Here is a 19,738-nt window from a genome sequence, read left to right as displayed (position 1 = left end):
TCTCTAAAATTTTATTTTTTAACTTGGCTTCTTTTAATAAGAAAAACATGGTTTTGTATTGCTCAGAAAAGTACCACTCATAGAACCGTTATTTTGTTTTTTTATTTTCTCAGCAACTAATGAACTGATTTCAATAAATTTGTTTCTGAATAAGTTCTTAAATTGCCTTAAAAATATTTAATATATATAATTTTTTTTCAAAATTCTATATCTCGAAAACGGGTCACCATTTTTTTACGTTATTCAAATGTAAAGCGTATATTTACAATCAATAAACAACTGCATGAAAAAAATATTTTTAGAACAGAATTGAAAAATTTTATGTATAAAAAATTAATTAAAAAAATAAAACGCTCCAACGATTTAAAAAAAAAAATTAAATCAAGGGTTTTTTGATTTATAAAATGGCATTTAAATTTTTGAAGACAAACTTATTTTTCGGGTAAAATTTTTGAATCTTAAAATAGTTTTATTTTTTAAATTATTTTAACTGTGCATGTGCACCTTTTACCGCATTTATTGAATTTGGTACACATTTATGTATTTTTATAACAATAGCTATTGTAAATACCAACGATGGCCGTCCGTGTAGCGCCACTGTATCGGATTAACGAATTTGATATGTTTAATCAACAATCTATTTTCAAGTGTTTATCAAGAAGTTTTATCTTGGTACCTTTGAATACCTGATTTTAAAATATTATTCTTTACGAATAAGGTTGTTTCACTCATATTTTACTTGCCTTCGCCTATATAAAAAAATAAATACTTAATACAAGTTTAAAAAACGGACCAGAAAGAGTAGGTACATATATGTATTTTCTATTAGAAACACTTTTTCAACGTATGTATACACATTATACCTGTATAGGTGTTACTTACAACCTCTACAACTATTGCTTAACTGTCACTTCATAACTAAAATCCAAAACGCATAAGAGCCTGACTGTAAACAACACATGAATAGCAATTTCGTGTACCTATTCGTATGCTTGTTTCTTTTAAAATTTAACGAACAAAATAAACTGAACGTAATAACTAGAGATGGCAGAGTAGATTACGTCATGTAATCTACTCGGTAAACTACGTGTAGTTAATTGGATAAACTACACATTTGATTTGTTTCATTTCTTACCCTTAATTTGTTACGTCTGCTACCTTCACAAAAACATTAAATTTCAAAAATAATTTTAAAAAAAACCAGAGAATAAGTAACGAATAACGATTGAAAAGACTGAACTAAACATAAGAACCAAATATGTTGCGTAAATGAACTAAATTAAGGAATTCGAAGTTTTATGAAAGAAAATTGCAAATTTAATAATCATCTGTTTTATCTTTGTCATTCATTTTAACAGGATAGTGTATATGATATCTATCAATTTTTTGGAATGTTCTGGGTTAAGCCATGTTTCGAATTTTCGAGAGTTCGTTTTTCACACTTTCACAGTTATCTTTTCGATGCAATTTGTCGATTTGGTGGTTGAATGGACATTTCAAACTACGTTTTGACGTCTACCGCTACGTCTGCTACATTTAACTACGTTAACTACATTTAACTACATTAACTACCTCATTTATGTAGCAGACGTAACAAATGTAGTATATATAAAAAATCTCTGGTAATAACTCAATGTTTGCGCTAAAAACTTGTGGGAAACAAGGAATGTGATTGGATTGTTATAAGTACCTTCTACCTACTAATAACATTCCTTCATTATCATCATAAACATGGCTGAGCACGCCAATGAACTATTCTTGATTCGTTTAAGACACCTGTCTAACTACACAACCAATAGGCGATCGCTTTACAATTTGAATATACATGTTCATCCTCTTTCTTATCTTCAGAAAATTTACTTTCCATCATGGTCGAACTAGCTCAATACACAAACAATTATTTTCGTTAAGTATGCTTTGAAGTATTTTTCATTTCCGGGATGAGTTATCCAAGGATGAGTTGTGTCTTGGAATGAATCACAGGTTTTTTAACCAATCAAATGGCATTTATATCTTTGAAGACAAACTTATTTTACAGGTATATTTTGAAATCTTATGTAGGTACTTTTTTAAACAGACTCTTTGCAAACAGGAGAAAGTTCGTGCAACCCAGTCTTGCATTTTATTTTTACCAGAAGTCATCTATAAAATTCATAAAGGCCCTCGGGTGTAACAATCTGATTTTTCAATATCTGCTTCTTCTACTTAAATTTGGTCGTAACTCTTTGCCAAATTAATTGGAGTACATTATTGTGCCTTTCCCAACTTTTCTAATATGCTATCCATATTATGAAGTGGGTGTTTGTCGTGAATTGTAATTTGATTATGTCTTCTATAGTCTACTATGATTCTGAATGTTTGTGTAGCAGAATTATCCGCTTTTTTAAGTATGACTATAAAAGGTGAACTATATCTACTCTTATTTGTTTTTATTTTGCGTTGAGCTTCCATTCACCACATTTTTTTCGAACTTCTAACTCCTGCTGAGGAGGATACCTATTCAGTTCGAATTCATGTGTTCATTAGGCGTTGTACTTGTTGTTGTAGTACCCGTATGTATTTTATATTTTATTTCAAAGTTAAATTAATGCAAGTAATAATTAAAAAGTAAAGTTGGCAGATTGCTAACATACAAATTAACAATCAATAGCCCAGTAGAGAGGACTCTGACTAAGTGGGCTGCGGACAACAAAATAATTTCGGATAAACAGTTCGTTTTCAAGGCGGGTAATGACAAAATTCATGCTGGGTCTAAACTCGTTTCTGATATCCATCAAAACAAACAATGCACAGATGCTGTTCTGGTAGGTTTGGAAAAGGCCTTAGACACCGTATGGTTAGAGGGTCTTTACCTAAAACTGAGCAGGCTTGGCATAAGCAAGCCATTGTTGTATATACCTTATGATATGCTTAACGGTAGAAAGTTTGTTGTCAAAAGTGGCAATATAACTTCTACCACAACATTCACAATTAAAAATGGTCTTCAACAGGGAGCGGTGAATTCGCCGATTCTCTTCAGCATTTACACCAGCGATCTGATAGGACAAAAGGCAATTGTGTACGCCAACGATCTAATTGCGTACAGAACGGCCCGAAAGTTGAAGTTATTAGAATTCTCTTGCAGCGTGATTTCGACAAGATTCAGCGATATTGCGACGACTGGAAACTGAAAATAAATGTCCAAAAGTCGGAGACAATTCTGTTCCGAACTCCGTTGATTGGGGTCACGAGAGATACGTGTAAGAATTGGCGCAAGATGGTCATCCTTGATCTTCACGGGCAGCCATTAGCGAGCAAAAGTGTAGTGTAGTACCTCGGTATCTGGTTAGATCAGGGGTGGAATCGGCTAAGGTGATTGTTGATAAATGACAATCAAAATGATCGAATTTGATCTACATAAAGTGATAGTCAAATTGATACCTAAAAAGCTATCACAAAAAAATGTGACAGTCGTTTTCAAACAAATTTGTTTATTCCGAATAGAGCTACCAGACGCTTACACAAACGGCTGGAAAATTTTCTTAGTTCACGTTGTTTCTTTTAAAAAACACATTCCTGTGACCGACAAAGCTTATGACATTCGAAAAAGAGCAAGGAAAGTAAGAAAAGAATTGATAGTCAACAATCACCTTAGCCGATTCCTCCCCAGTATTTATATTTCGACAGACATATAAATGCTGCTCTGACCAGGGCCAGAGGAGCCTTCACTCTGACGGAACGGCTGTTTTTTAGCTGTCGGCTTGACCCCAGAGTAAAGGTAATTTGCTACATGGCCCTCACACGGCCAATGATCGTTTATGGCTGTCCTGTGTGGTTCAACGTTGCCCCTTCCCAGATGGAGAAGTTTCGGGTGTTCGAGAGGCAGTGTTTACGTCGCTGTACCGGCTTATATCGAACAGCCGAGTCTTCTTATGTGCATTACTATTCTAACAAGGTCCTATACAACGGGGCTCGAATCAATAGAATTGACAATTTCGTGATAAAACTCGTTCGAGGTCACATTGCAAGAGCTATGTCTTCGACCAACAATTTAATTTTCGGGGCGTTCTATCCGAACGACGAGTATTTTGAAAGTGCACGCTTGAGCGGCTTTATTCCACTAGAGGCATTCCTCTTTTTAGACAATGCGGTATGATACAGGATAGATTGGCAGTTCCGTTAATCTACCACGTCAGACGAAGAACCGTGGATAGGCAACTCCCGTACAATCGGGACGTCATGGCACAAGGTGGAGCAGAGCTCCTTCGGTTCAGTAGGGCTGTGTCCGAGCGCGACCGAACTGATAGGGTGAAGCAGGAGAATCAGTTTTGGTGGCTTTAATCGGCACTTGATAGTGGGTAGTCGGGATGGGATTTAAGCCTTGGCCGGCTAACATACTTGTTTTATAGTTTTAGGGTTTAGTTTTAAGTAGAATAGGCATGGTGACACAAAAAAAAAATACAAAAAAAAATTAAAAAATAAGAAAAAAACAAAAAAAAAATGTTTTAATGAAAAAAAAAAAACAAAACAAAAACCATGGAATATAAAAAACGAAAAAAAATAAAAAAAGAAACATACAAAAAAAGACAATAAAATTTAAAAACAAAAAACGTTTGATTTGCTGCTGTGGTTGTTCTAGAAAGTAGTTTATAGGTAGAATAGGTAGTTTAAGTTAGTTTTAAGTTTTATATTAAGGACCTTATTTAAGTAGTTTTTAAGCAAAAATAATGAGGATATTGATATTAGTTTTTTTAAATTTTCTAATTAATACAAAAATAAATAAAATTGAATTGAAGTTATAATAGATCTTAGGGCCGAAAGGCATTAGTATTAAGTGTTATAGTTTAACTTAGAGTGTTCGCATGGGACCATTAAGTTAGTTGTAAGTTATGGATAATTAGGCTAGTTTTATAAATTTTTGTCTAGCTTTAAGATAGGTTTAAGAATGAATTAATAAAAATGAATTAAAAAAAAAGAGGTGGCGTCCGGAAGCAGAAGCTTTTTTCACAACAGAGAAATTGTTGATTTTATCTGTTGGGAAGAAAAAGAAATGGAGAAGAAGAAAAGAGCAGGGGTATCGAAAGATACCTCTGCCAACATATCAGGCGATGTTGCGGTGGTGCCAGCAGCGGTACCAAAAACAACCGCAACAACATCAGGTCAGGCTTCTGACCAGTCAACAACCAGAAATCAAAAAAGAAAGTTAAAAAAACAAAGCCCAAACAAGGTTAAAAGAACCAATTCGGCTAAGCGGCAGGCTAAAAGAAGGTGTTGGAGGGAGAGGGGGACCTCCAAGACGAAAAAAAAACTGGTGGAGGCCCTGCAAGCCAACCAGGTTGCCATCAGCCAGTTTGAGCAAGACCTTAAAAAGCTCAAGGAGAAAATGGAGCCCCTCCTTAGACAACAAGATGCGGTTCAACGGCAACAGCAACAAAAACAACAGGAAAACAAAAAAAGCAACAACAACCACAGCAGCAACATCCACAATGCTAGCCCGCTTCCAAAATCTCAGGAGCGGAGCATTTTAAAAAGGCACCGCCAGCAACAGCAGGCCCAAGTGTTGAGGGCCCAACAACCTCAACAAAAGCCAAACAACAGGTAGAAGAAGAGCCAAAACAGCCGCAGCAACAACAAACCCTGCAGCGGCAGCAACAACAAATCTTGCAGCAGCAGCAACAGCGGCAGAAACATCAACTCCAAAAACAACTACAGCCCAAGAAGGAGAAGGTGCCACCTATTAGGACCTACCGGGTTGACCTGGAGGACTTGAATCAGGTATGTAAGTCGCCCACTAAGGGCCAATTTTTAATACACATTTAAAATGAAAAAGAAAAGTGAAATTCGGTGCAGTGCTTCTCACTGGCCGAACAAAAGCTTCTGAAAGAAGTGTTTAAAGCCATGTCTGAGTTCTTCAGCTTCACGCCGAAAAGCGAAAAATTTAAGACAGTCCTACTGAAGGGAATAATTATTATAATTAATATCACCCCAAAGCAGTTTTGAGAGTGTAAAGAAAATCGAATCCCTCAACTATCAAGCTGTACACTGGGACACAATAAAAAGGCACTACGACATTCTACAATACGAAGTGCCAGAGGTTTGGCCATGCAAAGCCAACTGCAATATGCAGTTGCGTTGTGTCAGGTGTTAAGAAACCCACATAGAAGGCAAATGCAAGCTGAGGAATGAGCGGGTTGAGGATTTGACGCTGTCCTTTGTGGAAACCAAGGGCACCCGGCTTACTATAGGGGTTGTCCTAAGGTCTAACAAATGAAGCAAAAACAGGCCAGTCTACAAGCCGAAGTAGGTGGAACAGCTCGACAGGCTCCTACACAAATATTCGTGGATCCCAAATTCTTTTACGCCCAAATGATGTCAGGGAATGGGAACACGAAACAGGCTCCACCTGTTATATACAACAATGAATTGCGAAAGCTCAAGACGCTAGAAGTTTTCGTCACTCAAGGGAAGCGGATGTATATGATTGCGGCTTATGCGGCTGGAGCTCCGCAGGTCACTTACTTTGCTTCAGAACTCGACATTCTTTTTAGGGAACTGAAACTGAGCTTGAAAGAAAACTATTTCATCTTGGCCGGTGATTTGAACGCAAAACATGAAGATTGGGGAAATCAACATAGTAATCCCAGAGGTAACTTGATAGTGGGTAGTTGGGATGGGGTTTTAAGCCTTGGCCGGCTTACGTACTTGTTTTATAGATTTAGGGTTAATAAAAAATTAAAAAAAAAAAAAACATGGAACAAAAAAATTTACATTCAAAAAAAAAAGGCAACAAAATATGAAAAATACAAATGTTAGATAGTTAGATTTGCTTTAGTGGTTGTTTTAGTTTTAAGTAGTTTATAGGTGGGAGAGACAGTTTAAGTTAGCTTTAAGTTTTATATTAAAGACCTTATTTTAAGTAGTTTTAAGTAAAAATAAAAAAGAATCTGAATATTAGTTTTTTTTTCAAATTATCTAATAAATACAAAAATAAATAAAATTTAAATTAAAGTAAAATAGATCTTAGGGCCGAACAGCATTAGTATTAAGTGTTGTAGTTTAACTTAGAGTGTCCATATAGGACCAGTAAGTAATTTGTAAGTTTTGTTTGATTAGGCTAGTTTTATGAATTTTTGTCTAGCTTTAGGCTAGGTTTAAGATTGAGTAAATAAAAATGAATTAAAAGAAAAAGTGCGTTGGACTGTCATGCGAGAGGTCTTAGGTTCGATCCCAGTCTGTGCCAAGTAGAGTTTTTATTCACGGGTACTATCTCTTGCGACGAATTGACAAATCCTCCAAGAGTATTTCTTGTCATGAAAAAGTGTTTTCTCAAATAAGCCGTTCGGATTCAGCATATAAACTGTAGGTCCCCTCCATCCCTGCAATTACTCACACACAGGAATGGTTGAGAGTTGTTCTCCAAGGAATTTATTTATTTTTTATACTTGCTGTATTCGTTAACATATCGCCTTCTTTGTACAAACGAGTTTCGTATTTTTCCATTAACTAAGTACCAAGTTTTTCTTCCATGCTTAAATGTTCTTATTTTATGCATCCAAAATCATATTCTTATAATATACCTCGTCAACAATTTTCTTATTAAATTAATTTAGAAAACGAAAAATAAAACGAATATTAAATTTTTATTATTTTGTTTTATTTTAAAACAATAAATTTCAAAACTTTTTTTAATATTATATTTATACCGCGACGCGCTTTGGATCTTTGTTTGACAACCACACCATGTATTCTTATTAAAAATGAGCTGATAAATTATATTTGAAACTATTTTGAAATTAAAAAGACTTAGTGAAGAAACAGTATTTACAAGAGTAGCATACAGTACTTCATTAAATGAAATTAATACATATATTTTATTTTTTTCATCGTTTATAGAACCGAACTTACTTCCCACTTTTTTCAAAATCTATTTTTGTAAACGAGGTTTTTAGGCGAAAGATAAGTTTTACCAATTTAAGTAGCATTTCTTGAAAAATTTAATTTCTTATACAAACAAATTCAAATTGGATGAATGAAACTAATTTTAAGTTAACATCTTCTATTTATTTTTCATGCCCTATCTAGAACCGAAAAGATATATATGTCGAAAGTATATTTATACAAGGTTTTAGTATTTTTTTTAAAACACCAAAGTCAATTCCATTTTTCTTAAAATTTTACTGAATGTTGAAAATAGATTTTTTTATAAAGAAAGAATTAATTGATATTGACTTCATATCTCACATTTTTGAAAGGATATTTGAGTCGAAAATCAATGATTACGAATTTTATTCGATTTTTCTCAAAATTTCACCAGATGTCAATTATTTATTGCACACAATTATTTTGAAGATAACATAATTTTTTGTTCGTAAGATATTCGGAGTGACAAATGTTTTTTCACTTTTTTTGATTTATAAAACAAAACGTTAGTTGGAATTTTTCCCTAAAAATATGCACGTTTCGTATTACGTCATAAGACATAATATAAAATTGAATTCAAGTCTATAGCGTTATTGGTTCGGAAGATATTTTGGGTAAATAAAAATATTCACCTTTTTTTTAAACTGCTATTATTACCTGTATAACAAAATTTATTTGAAGTCAATATCTTTACTGGCTCTTGAGCTGTGGACGACAAAAAGAACTTCGCGAACGCACTGCCGTATGGACGTACGAACATACGTACGTCGTACACACTACACACGCACGCACGGGCATCTCTACAAAAATCTTTTGTTTCCACTCTAGTAACGTCGAGAAATGTCAAAATGTTCAATTCGACAAATCGGACTCATTACAATTACATTCCTATGGGAAGTTAAAAAACAAAAAAAAAAGGAAAAAATATTATACTCGGAGAAAGAAATCTTTGCGCGTACATAAATAATAAATACCAAATAACAGCATTAACTGCATTAAGATCACAATGGTATATTTGAACATTTACATATATGCTCCTGCTTGGGCTCACTATAAGCTAGGGGGTGGGTGTACTTGTTATTTCATACAAACATATATTTAGTACTAAAGAAAATTATTATAAATTATACAGTTCTGGTTTTTGAAAAATGTATAATTTATAACTATAAGTGTTGCCGCTGTTCTTAGGATCATAAGCCAATTTTAATAAAATTCCTTCCTAAACTTGGGGTGATAGACCCTCCACTGCGCAATTCACAGTGATAACTTTTTACCCGTGGCCATGAGTCGATCTTTCTAAAACTTAAATTACAAATGGAAATTAATTTTTTCAATTTTAGCGGCATTTTTTGAAAGTTTTTATTTTGTATAAAACAAAGCACCGATTTGATTTTTCTAATAACATAATCTTAAAATATTGCAAAGAATGGAATAATTTTATTTTCAATATCAGTTTCGAAGAAAAAGAAAACTGTAGGCCGTATTTTTCTAAAAATGCCAGCAAAAATGTTAAAATAATATTTTGTACAAAATAAATTAGTTTTAGACCATTATTATTTTTTCTTAAGTTTTTATTTTTTATAAGAAAGCCGCTGCGTCGATTTTTCTTAAGATTTAACTAGACATCAAAAATGTTATTCTTTTTCGCATAAGATTATCCTGAAAGTAATATGGTTTTTGGCTATTAAAATATTAGAGGTGACAAACATTTTGTTTAATTTTTTTTTTTAATAAAAATAATTTTGTATCATGTTATAATTTAAACTCCAAAATTTAATTGAAGTTTTATTGGTTTCTGAGATATTTGGGGGTTTTTTGGGTAAACAAAAAAATTAATTAAAACATTTTTTTAAACTCCACTCTCCATCTTTCGATATGTATACATTCAAATGAACCAAATTAAATTGTCCCGCCTATATTTACAGAAAAATAGGTAAATACATTTACTTTTGGTACCATACGTTTGTTTTTTCTTTTTTTTATAATTTAATTTTTTTTTTTAAATTTGTATTCATGGAATTATTTTCATCTTGCTCGATTTTGTCGTCAATTTTATAACATAATTTCTAACATTATATAACTTCATTGTTTGTAAATGAAAACAATATTATGTGTTAAAGAAATGCGCTTGTACCCGCGAAAATGTCACGATTTTCGCTTATTGGTATTTTTATCCCAAAGAAGAACTAAGTTGAATACAATCGTATTATACACTAGTTAAAGAGAAATAAATTAATTAATCGACGAATTAATTCTTAATTAACAAAAAAAATCAATTTGTCAACCATAACTCTGATTAATTTATGGTGAAGAAACTAGCAAATTAGGGTTAACATCGGAAATGTCCGAAAAAAAAACTAACAATTTTTGCGATTCTGTCGATTATTTTCCATGTTGCATTCAGACCTTAAATCGAAAACCTGGATTATTTATATAAACAACTTCATAACCATCATAAATACAATGCACGACTGGGTCGCAGGAAACTGTTCTTATTTTTCTAAAGCTTCTGATTACAAGTTTTTTTTTGTTTCAGAATGTACCTTTAAAATGAGTTTGTCTTCAAAGCTTGGATACAATTACAATACTAAAAACAAATTGATTCAATTTTTTATTTTTTCGAAAATCGTTTTTTTTTTAATTTATTTTTAATATACAAATTTTTTCAGTTTTTTCTTTAAACAAGTTTTGTTATGCAGTTTGTAAAAAACAGAAAAAACCACCTAACGCAAAACTGCTTTGAACTTTAACTCTCAACTTTGAAATCAACCGACCAAATGGTTTAGGCTATTGGGGTGAGAACAGACTAACAGACGAACAATATCGAGGGACCACTTTTTTCGACTTTTCTTCCATCGTAGTGTCATATATGATTTAAATCTGGAGTTCAAAATTGCTACACTTGATTAGTTTTTATATAACCCAAGTGCAAAGTTGGAACTTCCGGATTTAAGGGAACGGGTGTTTCTGTTTCGAAAAAGACTAAACATATACTTGACTTAAAAATAAATGTAATTGTTTATACTTTCCTCAAAAATAATATAGATTTTGCCGTTGTTTTCTAATTTTAAAGTTTCCATAGGAAGTTATTGTTATCGTTTCGAATTGTCGAATTGAAAAAGTGGGCAAAAAGGTAAAACTGAAAAAAAAATTGTTTAAAGACAATATCCTTAATCTTTGCCACAATATTCGAGTGGAAAATTTATTACATTAAAACCTTTATTTACAACCTTTAATTACAACTTTTTTTTACAAAAAACGAAAACCTTCAAAATCGCTAAAAAAATGAAAACAAATGGTTTTCTTCTCAAAGACTATAAAAAAAGATATTGGAGAAAAATTTAAAACGGTGTAGTAAAATGTTGAAGCCATTTTTAGCAATTTTCTAAGCTTAAAAGATTATGTATGTACCTAAATTGAAACGATTTTACCATCTTATTATCTCTTAACAATTTGCTAAAGTTAAATTCACTAAAAGTGTACTTTAACTTTTAGGAATTTGCTAAATCCATATGCATCTGTACATTTGAGCCGTTTATTTTGAAAGTGGCATAAGTCACTTTTTCAAAAAAAAAATCGAGTTAAAGGCAACACCAAAATACAATTGAACGGTATGTTTTCATTTTTAAAAAATTTGCACTCAATAAGTTGAGAACTATTGAGATTTCTTCGAGGTAAGTATTCGCACTTAACGGTATAACAAATATCTTAAATATCTCGACTTAAAACAAAAGTGACTTATGCCACTTTCAAAATAAACGGCTCAATTATTCTTATAAGAGCAGTGGATGAAATGGTCTAGTCAACAATAAGGAATTCCAATAATTAATAGGTCCGTTAAAGTGAATTTGTTTTGTTTATTTTTGCGAACTGTAGCTTTTAGACATGTTTGGATGGTCTTTCTTTTATAAATGGCAATTTACTAGTTGGTAAAACGAAAAGAAACGTTTAAAAGGTTGCTCTCCCATAGTAAATTGCTAAATATCTATCAAATTGTTAATTTTTAAGCCATTAGCTTTGTTATGTTATGTCACTCAAGATATTTGTATTAATGCCTTGTTGAGGGCTTAGACAAATCGACTGATTGGATGGAAAGTTATCAATCGAGTTCGCATCGTAGCTTGTTTTTGCTTTTTATGGTAACCTACTTATCTGAAAAAATATACGTCCATACTAACGCCTAACACACAAAATACTATTTTTTTTTCTTTTTTCTTCTTCGTTGAAAAAAATAAGCGAATTAAGCGGGAAATTATCGCGATTTTCCTGATTTTAAGACATGTTTGGCGCTCGAGGACGGAAACATGGAAAATTAATACAAAAATGCAAATGGCAGAGTCTGCACAAAAATTGTTTTTGTTTTGACACATCATTTGTTAAAAAATATAATTTGTATTACAAATAGAAGTTTTCTTTAGTTCTTATTTGTCATTCTTATTTTTTTCAAACAAGATATGGGCCCAAAAGTTATATGAAACGAAGAGTTTATTTAAATAAAAATCGCACTCAAAACATTTATTGAGTTGGGCGCAATGAAACGGTGTTTTTTTATAAATAAAATAATGGAAAATAATGTTTAAAAGCTCAAGCCATTTGATGGCTTCCAAATGGAAATACTGAATTCAAAATTAGCTGGAATAAACAGTTTGGAGTAGTTTCTAGCAAACATTGCAATTGTTGTTAGAGGATGTTTCAGCTGATGTCAATAGTATCAAGGCTAAGGAGTCGTTAAAATCTGGAGAGAAGAAATGCCAATCCATTTGAGTACAATGTATTGCCGATTCCCAATTGGAAAATATCATAGAAAAAATGTTGAAAATGAATTAAATGAATAATTTCTTCAATTTGATGTAGCGCATGTGTTGAAAAGCATTAGAAAAGCTGGATGTGCATTGTTCATCCAGCTATCAATTCAACGAAAAGCCCTCGTTTGAATGGATAATGATAAAAATGGCACTGGTAACAACAATTAGTTGCGTCGCAGTGATCGTGAGAAATATAAACCAGATTGATATGAATGTGCGCAAACTTTCAACTGAGGCATTTGTAGAAAATTATTCGGTCACGATGAATGATGCAAGGAAGCGTGTTAATTGACCAAAATGGGAAAAGGCTAATTATGAAGAATATTCTTCGTTGTTGAAGATTTGTACTTGGTGTTTGTGTGAGTTACCTACTGGTCAAAACTATGGGATTATAAATTCAATTATACATTTATCAAATGGTATAATCGACATTTAAGTATAAATCCAGATTTTTTCGTGAAAAAAAGAGGTTTTGATTTCAATAACACATATTCACTTTCTATAAATGGAGGCTTAAGGGAACACATCTACATGACACAACCAGAGGGTTCAGTGAAAGATAAATCCATGGTTTGCAAATTTAACAAATCACTATATCGGTTGAAGCAAACGTCAAGGACGTGCACTTTAATTAATTCTAAAAATTGGATTTATTTCTTGTAAATCAGATCAAAGTTTATATACATCATGTATGAAAATAGTATAGGTACGTAGATAATTTGGTAAGCAACAAGACAAAAATAGTGAATGTATTTTAAACTAAATTGGCAGACGGATGTGTTTAGAATCAACTCGTTTCTGGGAATTTCTATTAAGAGATATTAATATGACAGTTCAATTCAATTAAACCAATCACATTACTTAAAGAATATTTTGAAGAAATTCGATATAAATAACTGCAAAACACTTGCAGAATGTTGATGGCAATAATTTATCTAGTCAACCATACAGAACCCTTATTAGATGCTTAACATATGCTACCTATACTGAAACAACTCGGTCAGATTTGTTTGCATCTACAAATTATTTCAGTAGGTTTCAAAGCTGATGAACCCTTAATGTATGCAAAACTCATTTTTAAATACCAATGTACATACAGGGAAAATCTGAAATGAAAATGGTTTATCATCGAGAAAATGGTTTCTTTTCTGAATAAAAATGTTTGTGTTGTCCTTTAAAATTAATTTGATATCCTTGCAATTTATCAACAACCATTTTTGCAGCCAATCAAGCTTGCATCTAGATAGCTGAAGAATCACGTTATCATAAACCAATGAAAAACATTGATGTGAAGTACAAATTCGTTTGAAAATCTATTTGAAATATAGAAATCAAGCTTAAATAAGTCTCTACTAACAATAAAGTTGGTACTATAATGATAAATTGTCTCATAATAATCCTTTTTGAAAACAATTTCTTAAATTTGAATTTTAATTAAAATAACTACTTACATTTGTCTACTTGTTGTGTTAAAAGCTATATTACGTTTTTTCATTTCATTTTCAGAACAAAAACTATTCGCACAAATATGGACAAAAAGCTAACCCATATATGAACCGAAATTTCCATTATTCTGTGGCCCAGAATGATTAATCTAAGTAAAAAACATAATTTTGATTTTTTTTAACCTGAATAATTTAAAACCAAAATCAACACAACTGTGTTATATTAATATGTATACACAAATTACATGTCACGATGTTCTACTTAACCGATTTTAATGAAATTTTTACACTTAGTGCAGTTTGATCCAACTTAAACGATAGGAAGCTGACATCTCAATTTATGATCGAAATATGATTTTATTGCAAATTATTTGTCTATCATTTCAGAGTCACATTAATCTGATTCCTCCAAACGAAACGATTCTAACAGATGGAAATATCTGTTGGCTGGATTGAGCAATTATATAATAGATTGCGCTATGTCAAAAACTTCCAAACGTTTCATATAAGCTACAATTTAGTAGCATAACCACCACATGTTGCGGAGGCCAAAGTATGAATTAAATTTATGTTGTTTTGGAAACGAAATACAGTAAATTTTAGTTTTCCAACTGAATCAGTTAAGATTTCCACGAATTTATTCATAGTATTTTTATACGGATATACAGAGTAATTACTGGAGTCATAACTGATTTAGTTATCGGGCTATTTTGGCAGCTAAAAATGTTCATGTTGACGAAATTAACTTAAAGATATATGTAACAGTTGTTCCCAGGCGATCTTATATCTTTCGAATCAATCGATACAGTTTTGTAATAAAAAGGAGTGTACATTTTCCAACTAAGTTTTTAAATTCACTAGATATACCTGAAATGGTTCGCCTATTATTTTCCTGGGTAATTTTAATCCACCTCAATTATTCAACGGCACACGTTTGGTCATCAAAAGGTACACCGGAAATATTCTAGAAGAAACCATTTTCTTGGAAAGTTTAAAGGAAAAGTGGACCTGTTGCCACGTACTCCAATATTATCGTCAGATTCTACCCTACAATTCAGAAGGTTACAATTCGTTAAGCTTTTGCCATTGCTATAATTAAGTTTCAACGCCAAACAATTTTTATTTGTGGTTAAAATTCGGAAAATCCATGTTTTTCTCATGGGAATCTATATGTTGCATGCCCACGTGAAGGAAAACCCTCGAAGTTATTTGTGTTAGAGAAAGACAGGTTAACCAAAAACGTTGTGCACTGATTAGTGCCAAATAAAATATTATAGTATTTATAATTCTAAATAATGAACATTATTATAAGGAGATTTTAAGCTATCCGCCCTACCTACCCTATTAAAAAGTTTAACTGCCACATGTTATTTGCTAAACTCGTTGTTATATATGTACGCATTTGATACAAACTTGAATGAAAAAAATAATAAAATTTAAATTTAATTGTTTTGTACTGATTTTTGCGTTACAATAACTGTACGAACATTTTGATCAATTGTGTTCAAAGCCCATCCCCTTCAAATTACAAACTAGCAAATTTGTATACCTGCTTTAACGTTTCCGTCTTCGTAAATAATTATTTCATTGTAATAAGGGGTAACGTTCATCTTAAATAGTTAACAACATTCTTAATGTGTCTTTAAGAATAGTGGTGTATTAATTTGATGGTCTGCACGGTGAGGTCGCGAACGTATCAGATATTTGAAGCGTACATATTCATACCCAAGGAAAGCTGTCGTTTACTGTTCTGCCGATTGGGACGTTATTAAAATTATTGAAAAGTGGAAAAAGTCGTCTTTTTGACAGATAAAGAAATACGAAAATATTTAGAGCTCATCTTAATTTCCTAGATGCGCTGAGCAATAATTTTGATGAATATTTGTTTTTGTTAATCATCGGAAACTTGGTTTATTATATTAATAAAAGAAAAAATGGTCAAAATAGTTTTCTATAGTATAATAAAATAGTATAGAAAATTAAAAAGACTTTAAATTTGTCTTACAATAAGGACAACAAAATTCTTCTTACCAAGACACATTTTTCTGTATAGTGTTCAAATTAATTAAACTATACAGTATAGGTACTAACAGTTCTTAATGTCTAAGCGTTTCTTAACTTAAATTAAAAGAAATTAACACCAGAGATTTTTTGAATAAGCCGGCTTGAATATTAAATGGGAACGAGAAGTCATTTAGTTTGGATCCATAATAGGCTAAGTTATCTACCCTAAAGGTTTGAAACACTTACGTAGACGGATTAATCTTACTGCTAGAAATGCTATTCCTGTATGTTCAAAATCCTCCATCAAATCTTGTTGAAGATATGCCAAAGGGCTGGATAATTCCAAACATTATTTTGCTTGCCTCCCACTTCCTTGTATTATACTGAAATGTTCAACTAATACGAATTCGCTTCAGCATTTCTGGTGATAATTTTTTACTAATCTGATCCCTTATCCCAGGCGGGCGGCTTTATACAGGGTAATTAGTGTATCGTGCAAAAAAGGCTGGAACGAGCAAGTTGGGTATGAGTTAAGATTGTTTTTATTATATGTAAGCTGTTCCCAACATTAATTCCCTACCATTGATATGTTTGTTTTTATTCTACAGAGAAGACGGTTTATTATTTACTGTTTTATGATTAAATAAAAACTATTCTCAAATTACATACATTTTAATTTTTTCGAAGCTTGTTCACATGAATACAATGCTAGCACTTAGCATAATGACGAACAAACAGTGAAATACATATGTACAAAAGGGATATGTCACCAATGCAAGTAGGTATTTTAACTAAAAAGAATTACTTATTATGTGTATAAGTTCTAAGTAGGTAAGGCATACAAAAAATGAGCGAACCCAAAACCAAATTCGAATTGTCCTTGATTAAATAAAAGTTAAAACATCTGCAAAATGGCATGAAAATATTCCGAAATAATTTATATTAAAAGAAAAAGAATCGCTGCAACACGTGCGAAAAATAACAGTTATTTTATCATTAGGTACGAATGCATCGACCTTTTAGAGAATTCTATGGAAAATAAGTAAAAAGGTGTATACAGGTATTCTGGAAATACTGTTCATATTTTTTCTCCCTCTCAACTTTAGAAATCACACGAGTACTAAATGTATAGATAGATTATATTCATATAAAGCTAATTAAAAATAGATGAACATACACATCAACAAGCTCAAACAATATTTTGCTACTTTACCTACTCGTATACGGTACGTTGTCTAACTACCTGTTTTTTTTTTAGAGACAAATATTTGGAAACAGTAATAAAGATTTACGATGGATATTTTTTTTGCTTAAGTAAGGTTATTTTAGTTTGGAAGGTGTAATAAAGCAATAACTTATACTTACCAGTATGCGTTCGCTTGTGTATTTTGAGATTTTCACTGCGAGCGAATACTTTTCCACAGCCAGTGAAAGGACAGGCAAATGGTTTTTCACCAGTATGTACTCGAATATGGTTTACCAACTTGTATTTGGCCTTGAATGGACGCCCATTGCGACTACAACCGATCCAAGAACAGGCATGTGTTGTACACTCGGGTCCACCAACATGTTCTACAGTAAGGTGAGTAACAATATCGTGCATAGAGCTGAATATTTTGTTGCAAGTATTTCTACCATTTACATTTGATGCTTGGTCTGGATTCAACCAGAGACATTGCATTTCATGTTTTACTTCTGATACGGAAGTTGGCTGATGTCGCATATATCTTAGAAATGCTCCAGCTCCTACAGAATTCATTTGCATAGGAAGGTGGGAATGATGGTGGTGCACTGATGAGAAGTTCGTATGACGGTGTGAATGATGTGAATGGTACGGATTCGAATAATCAGTTGCGGGCGTTATACCCATTCTCATATGGTGATGTTGGTGGTGGGTGGCTGAGTGAAAAGGACTACTGCCAAAGGATGGATTTCCATTTTCATGCATCCCATGATTATGATGTGGATGAATTGATGACATTGTGGAAAAAAACATAGATTCGTTTGATTTACTACACCCTTGCACGCTGCCTGTAGCTAAGTTGATATAATTATTTTCACGCCTTAGAACAAATTCATGCGGAGAATATGAACCAAGTTGTCCATTAAGATGGTTCATATGGCTGTACCCAGAGTTTTGGTAGGAAGTGAAAGAAGAAACCATATCTGTACTCGATACCTGGTGCATACCAGGTGTATCTGGTTCTAGTTGATGTGAAGGTTGCGAGAATTGTTGATGAGGACCATGTCCTTGATGTTGCCGAAGTATTCCTTCCATATGTAAGTTATGCTGCTGGTTGGAAGATGATGTAGGTGACATTCTTAGGCCATATGAAGCGAGATGATGCTGTGAAGGTGTTGTGTCCGTGAATGCATTCATGTTCAAGTACTTAATGTACACGTAATAAGATATATACATAAATAAGAGATAGAAACAAATTTAAATAAATAACGTTGCACTTCTTTTTCTATATTTCACAAGTTTCACAAGTTAAATTCACAATTTTCTTGGCTTGTAAACTACACTTTAATAAAAACTTTAAGTGGGTACATAGGTGGAGGGGCCTTCTATAATAAAACCTAGATGGATTTTAATTGTATAAACAGAATACGAAGGCAGACATCTTTTATTTCAATAAACACTATTTGCACTATTGGTATAGGTTACACTTGTTCTAAATACATAATTATAATTTTGAACCGTTGAATAGAATAATGTATCTACTCAGCCCTCCACAATGGATTTAACAAATAAATGTATAACAAATCTCCGAACGCTTCACGCGAGCATCTCAGCAGGACTGAAAAGTAAGAAAATCACTATTTATAAAATTGCTACGTGTTTCTAATGCTAAATTGCCAACCCTAGCCTGAATATATATGGTGTTTCAAATGTATATATCAAAGCACCCAGGTTTGTAAAGCGACAGATAGAGAAGACGAAAGAACAGGAACGGTATATTGTGCTGTAAATTTCATTCTGTTGTTTGATTGGTTTATTTTAAAATTCATATCCAAGAAGTATTTGTCCATTAATATAACAACCAATGGAAAAGGTAACAAGCTATATTGATATCCGTGTTGAATGCTTGTTTTAACTACAAAGGCGTGGCACGTGGTTTGTCGTCATATGTGAATCGTATTTCTTGTGAATGAAATAGGTAGTAATGAAAGAGTGAGAACAGGGTGGTTGAAATTTGTACTTCTGTTAATGGTTTTACGTAAGTAGGCGAAACTAAGTATTCAACAAGGGCCAGAGATTCAGCGCATGTGTGTCATTTAAACCAATTCTGTTATTCCTTGAAACCATATACAATTTATTGGTTGGCTATGAGGAGTGATAATACCCACCAATTGCAGTGAACACGTAAACACAAGTAGCATAAGTAGTTTGGCACTGTATACCAACATAGGTGTATATTGCTATACATATATTTACAACCTATTGCTTTAATTCGATGCACTTAATATACCTTGTCAAAAAATTTATATAAGATATACTTGATAATTCTAGGTGGTACGGATTAATTATTTGCAATATAGCAGAATAATTACACTGGTACCTAACTGCTACCAATTTAAGGC

At 32.5% G+C, this 19,738-nt stretch overlaps 1 protein-coding gene across 1 annotated transcript in view; it reads right to left on the bottom strand.

The window, feature by feature from the left end:
• The window catches only part of LOC129953805 (pair-rule protein odd-paired), a 170,844-nt gene extending 151,878 nt beyond the window's left edge, over positions 1-18,966 (bottom strand). The window contains exon 1 of the mRNA XM_056067269.1: positions 17,519-18,966. Coding sequence (XP_055923244.1) covers positions 17,519-18,572 — 1,054 coding nt within the window. The 5' untranslated portion in view covers positions 18,573-18,966. The remainder of the gene's footprint in view (positions 1-17,518) is intronic.
• Between the last annotated feature and the right edge of the window lie 772 nt (positions 18,967-19,738).

Source organism: Eupeodes corollae, chromosome 1 (assembly GCF_945859685.1).
Source record: "Eupeodes corollae chromosome 1, idEupCoro1.1, whole genome shotgun sequence".
Taxonomy (NCBI): domain Eukaryota; kingdom Metazoa; phylum Arthropoda; class Insecta; order Diptera; family Syrphidae; genus Eupeodes; species Eupeodes corollae.
This window is presented reverse-complemented; position numbering and strand designations above follow the sequence as displayed.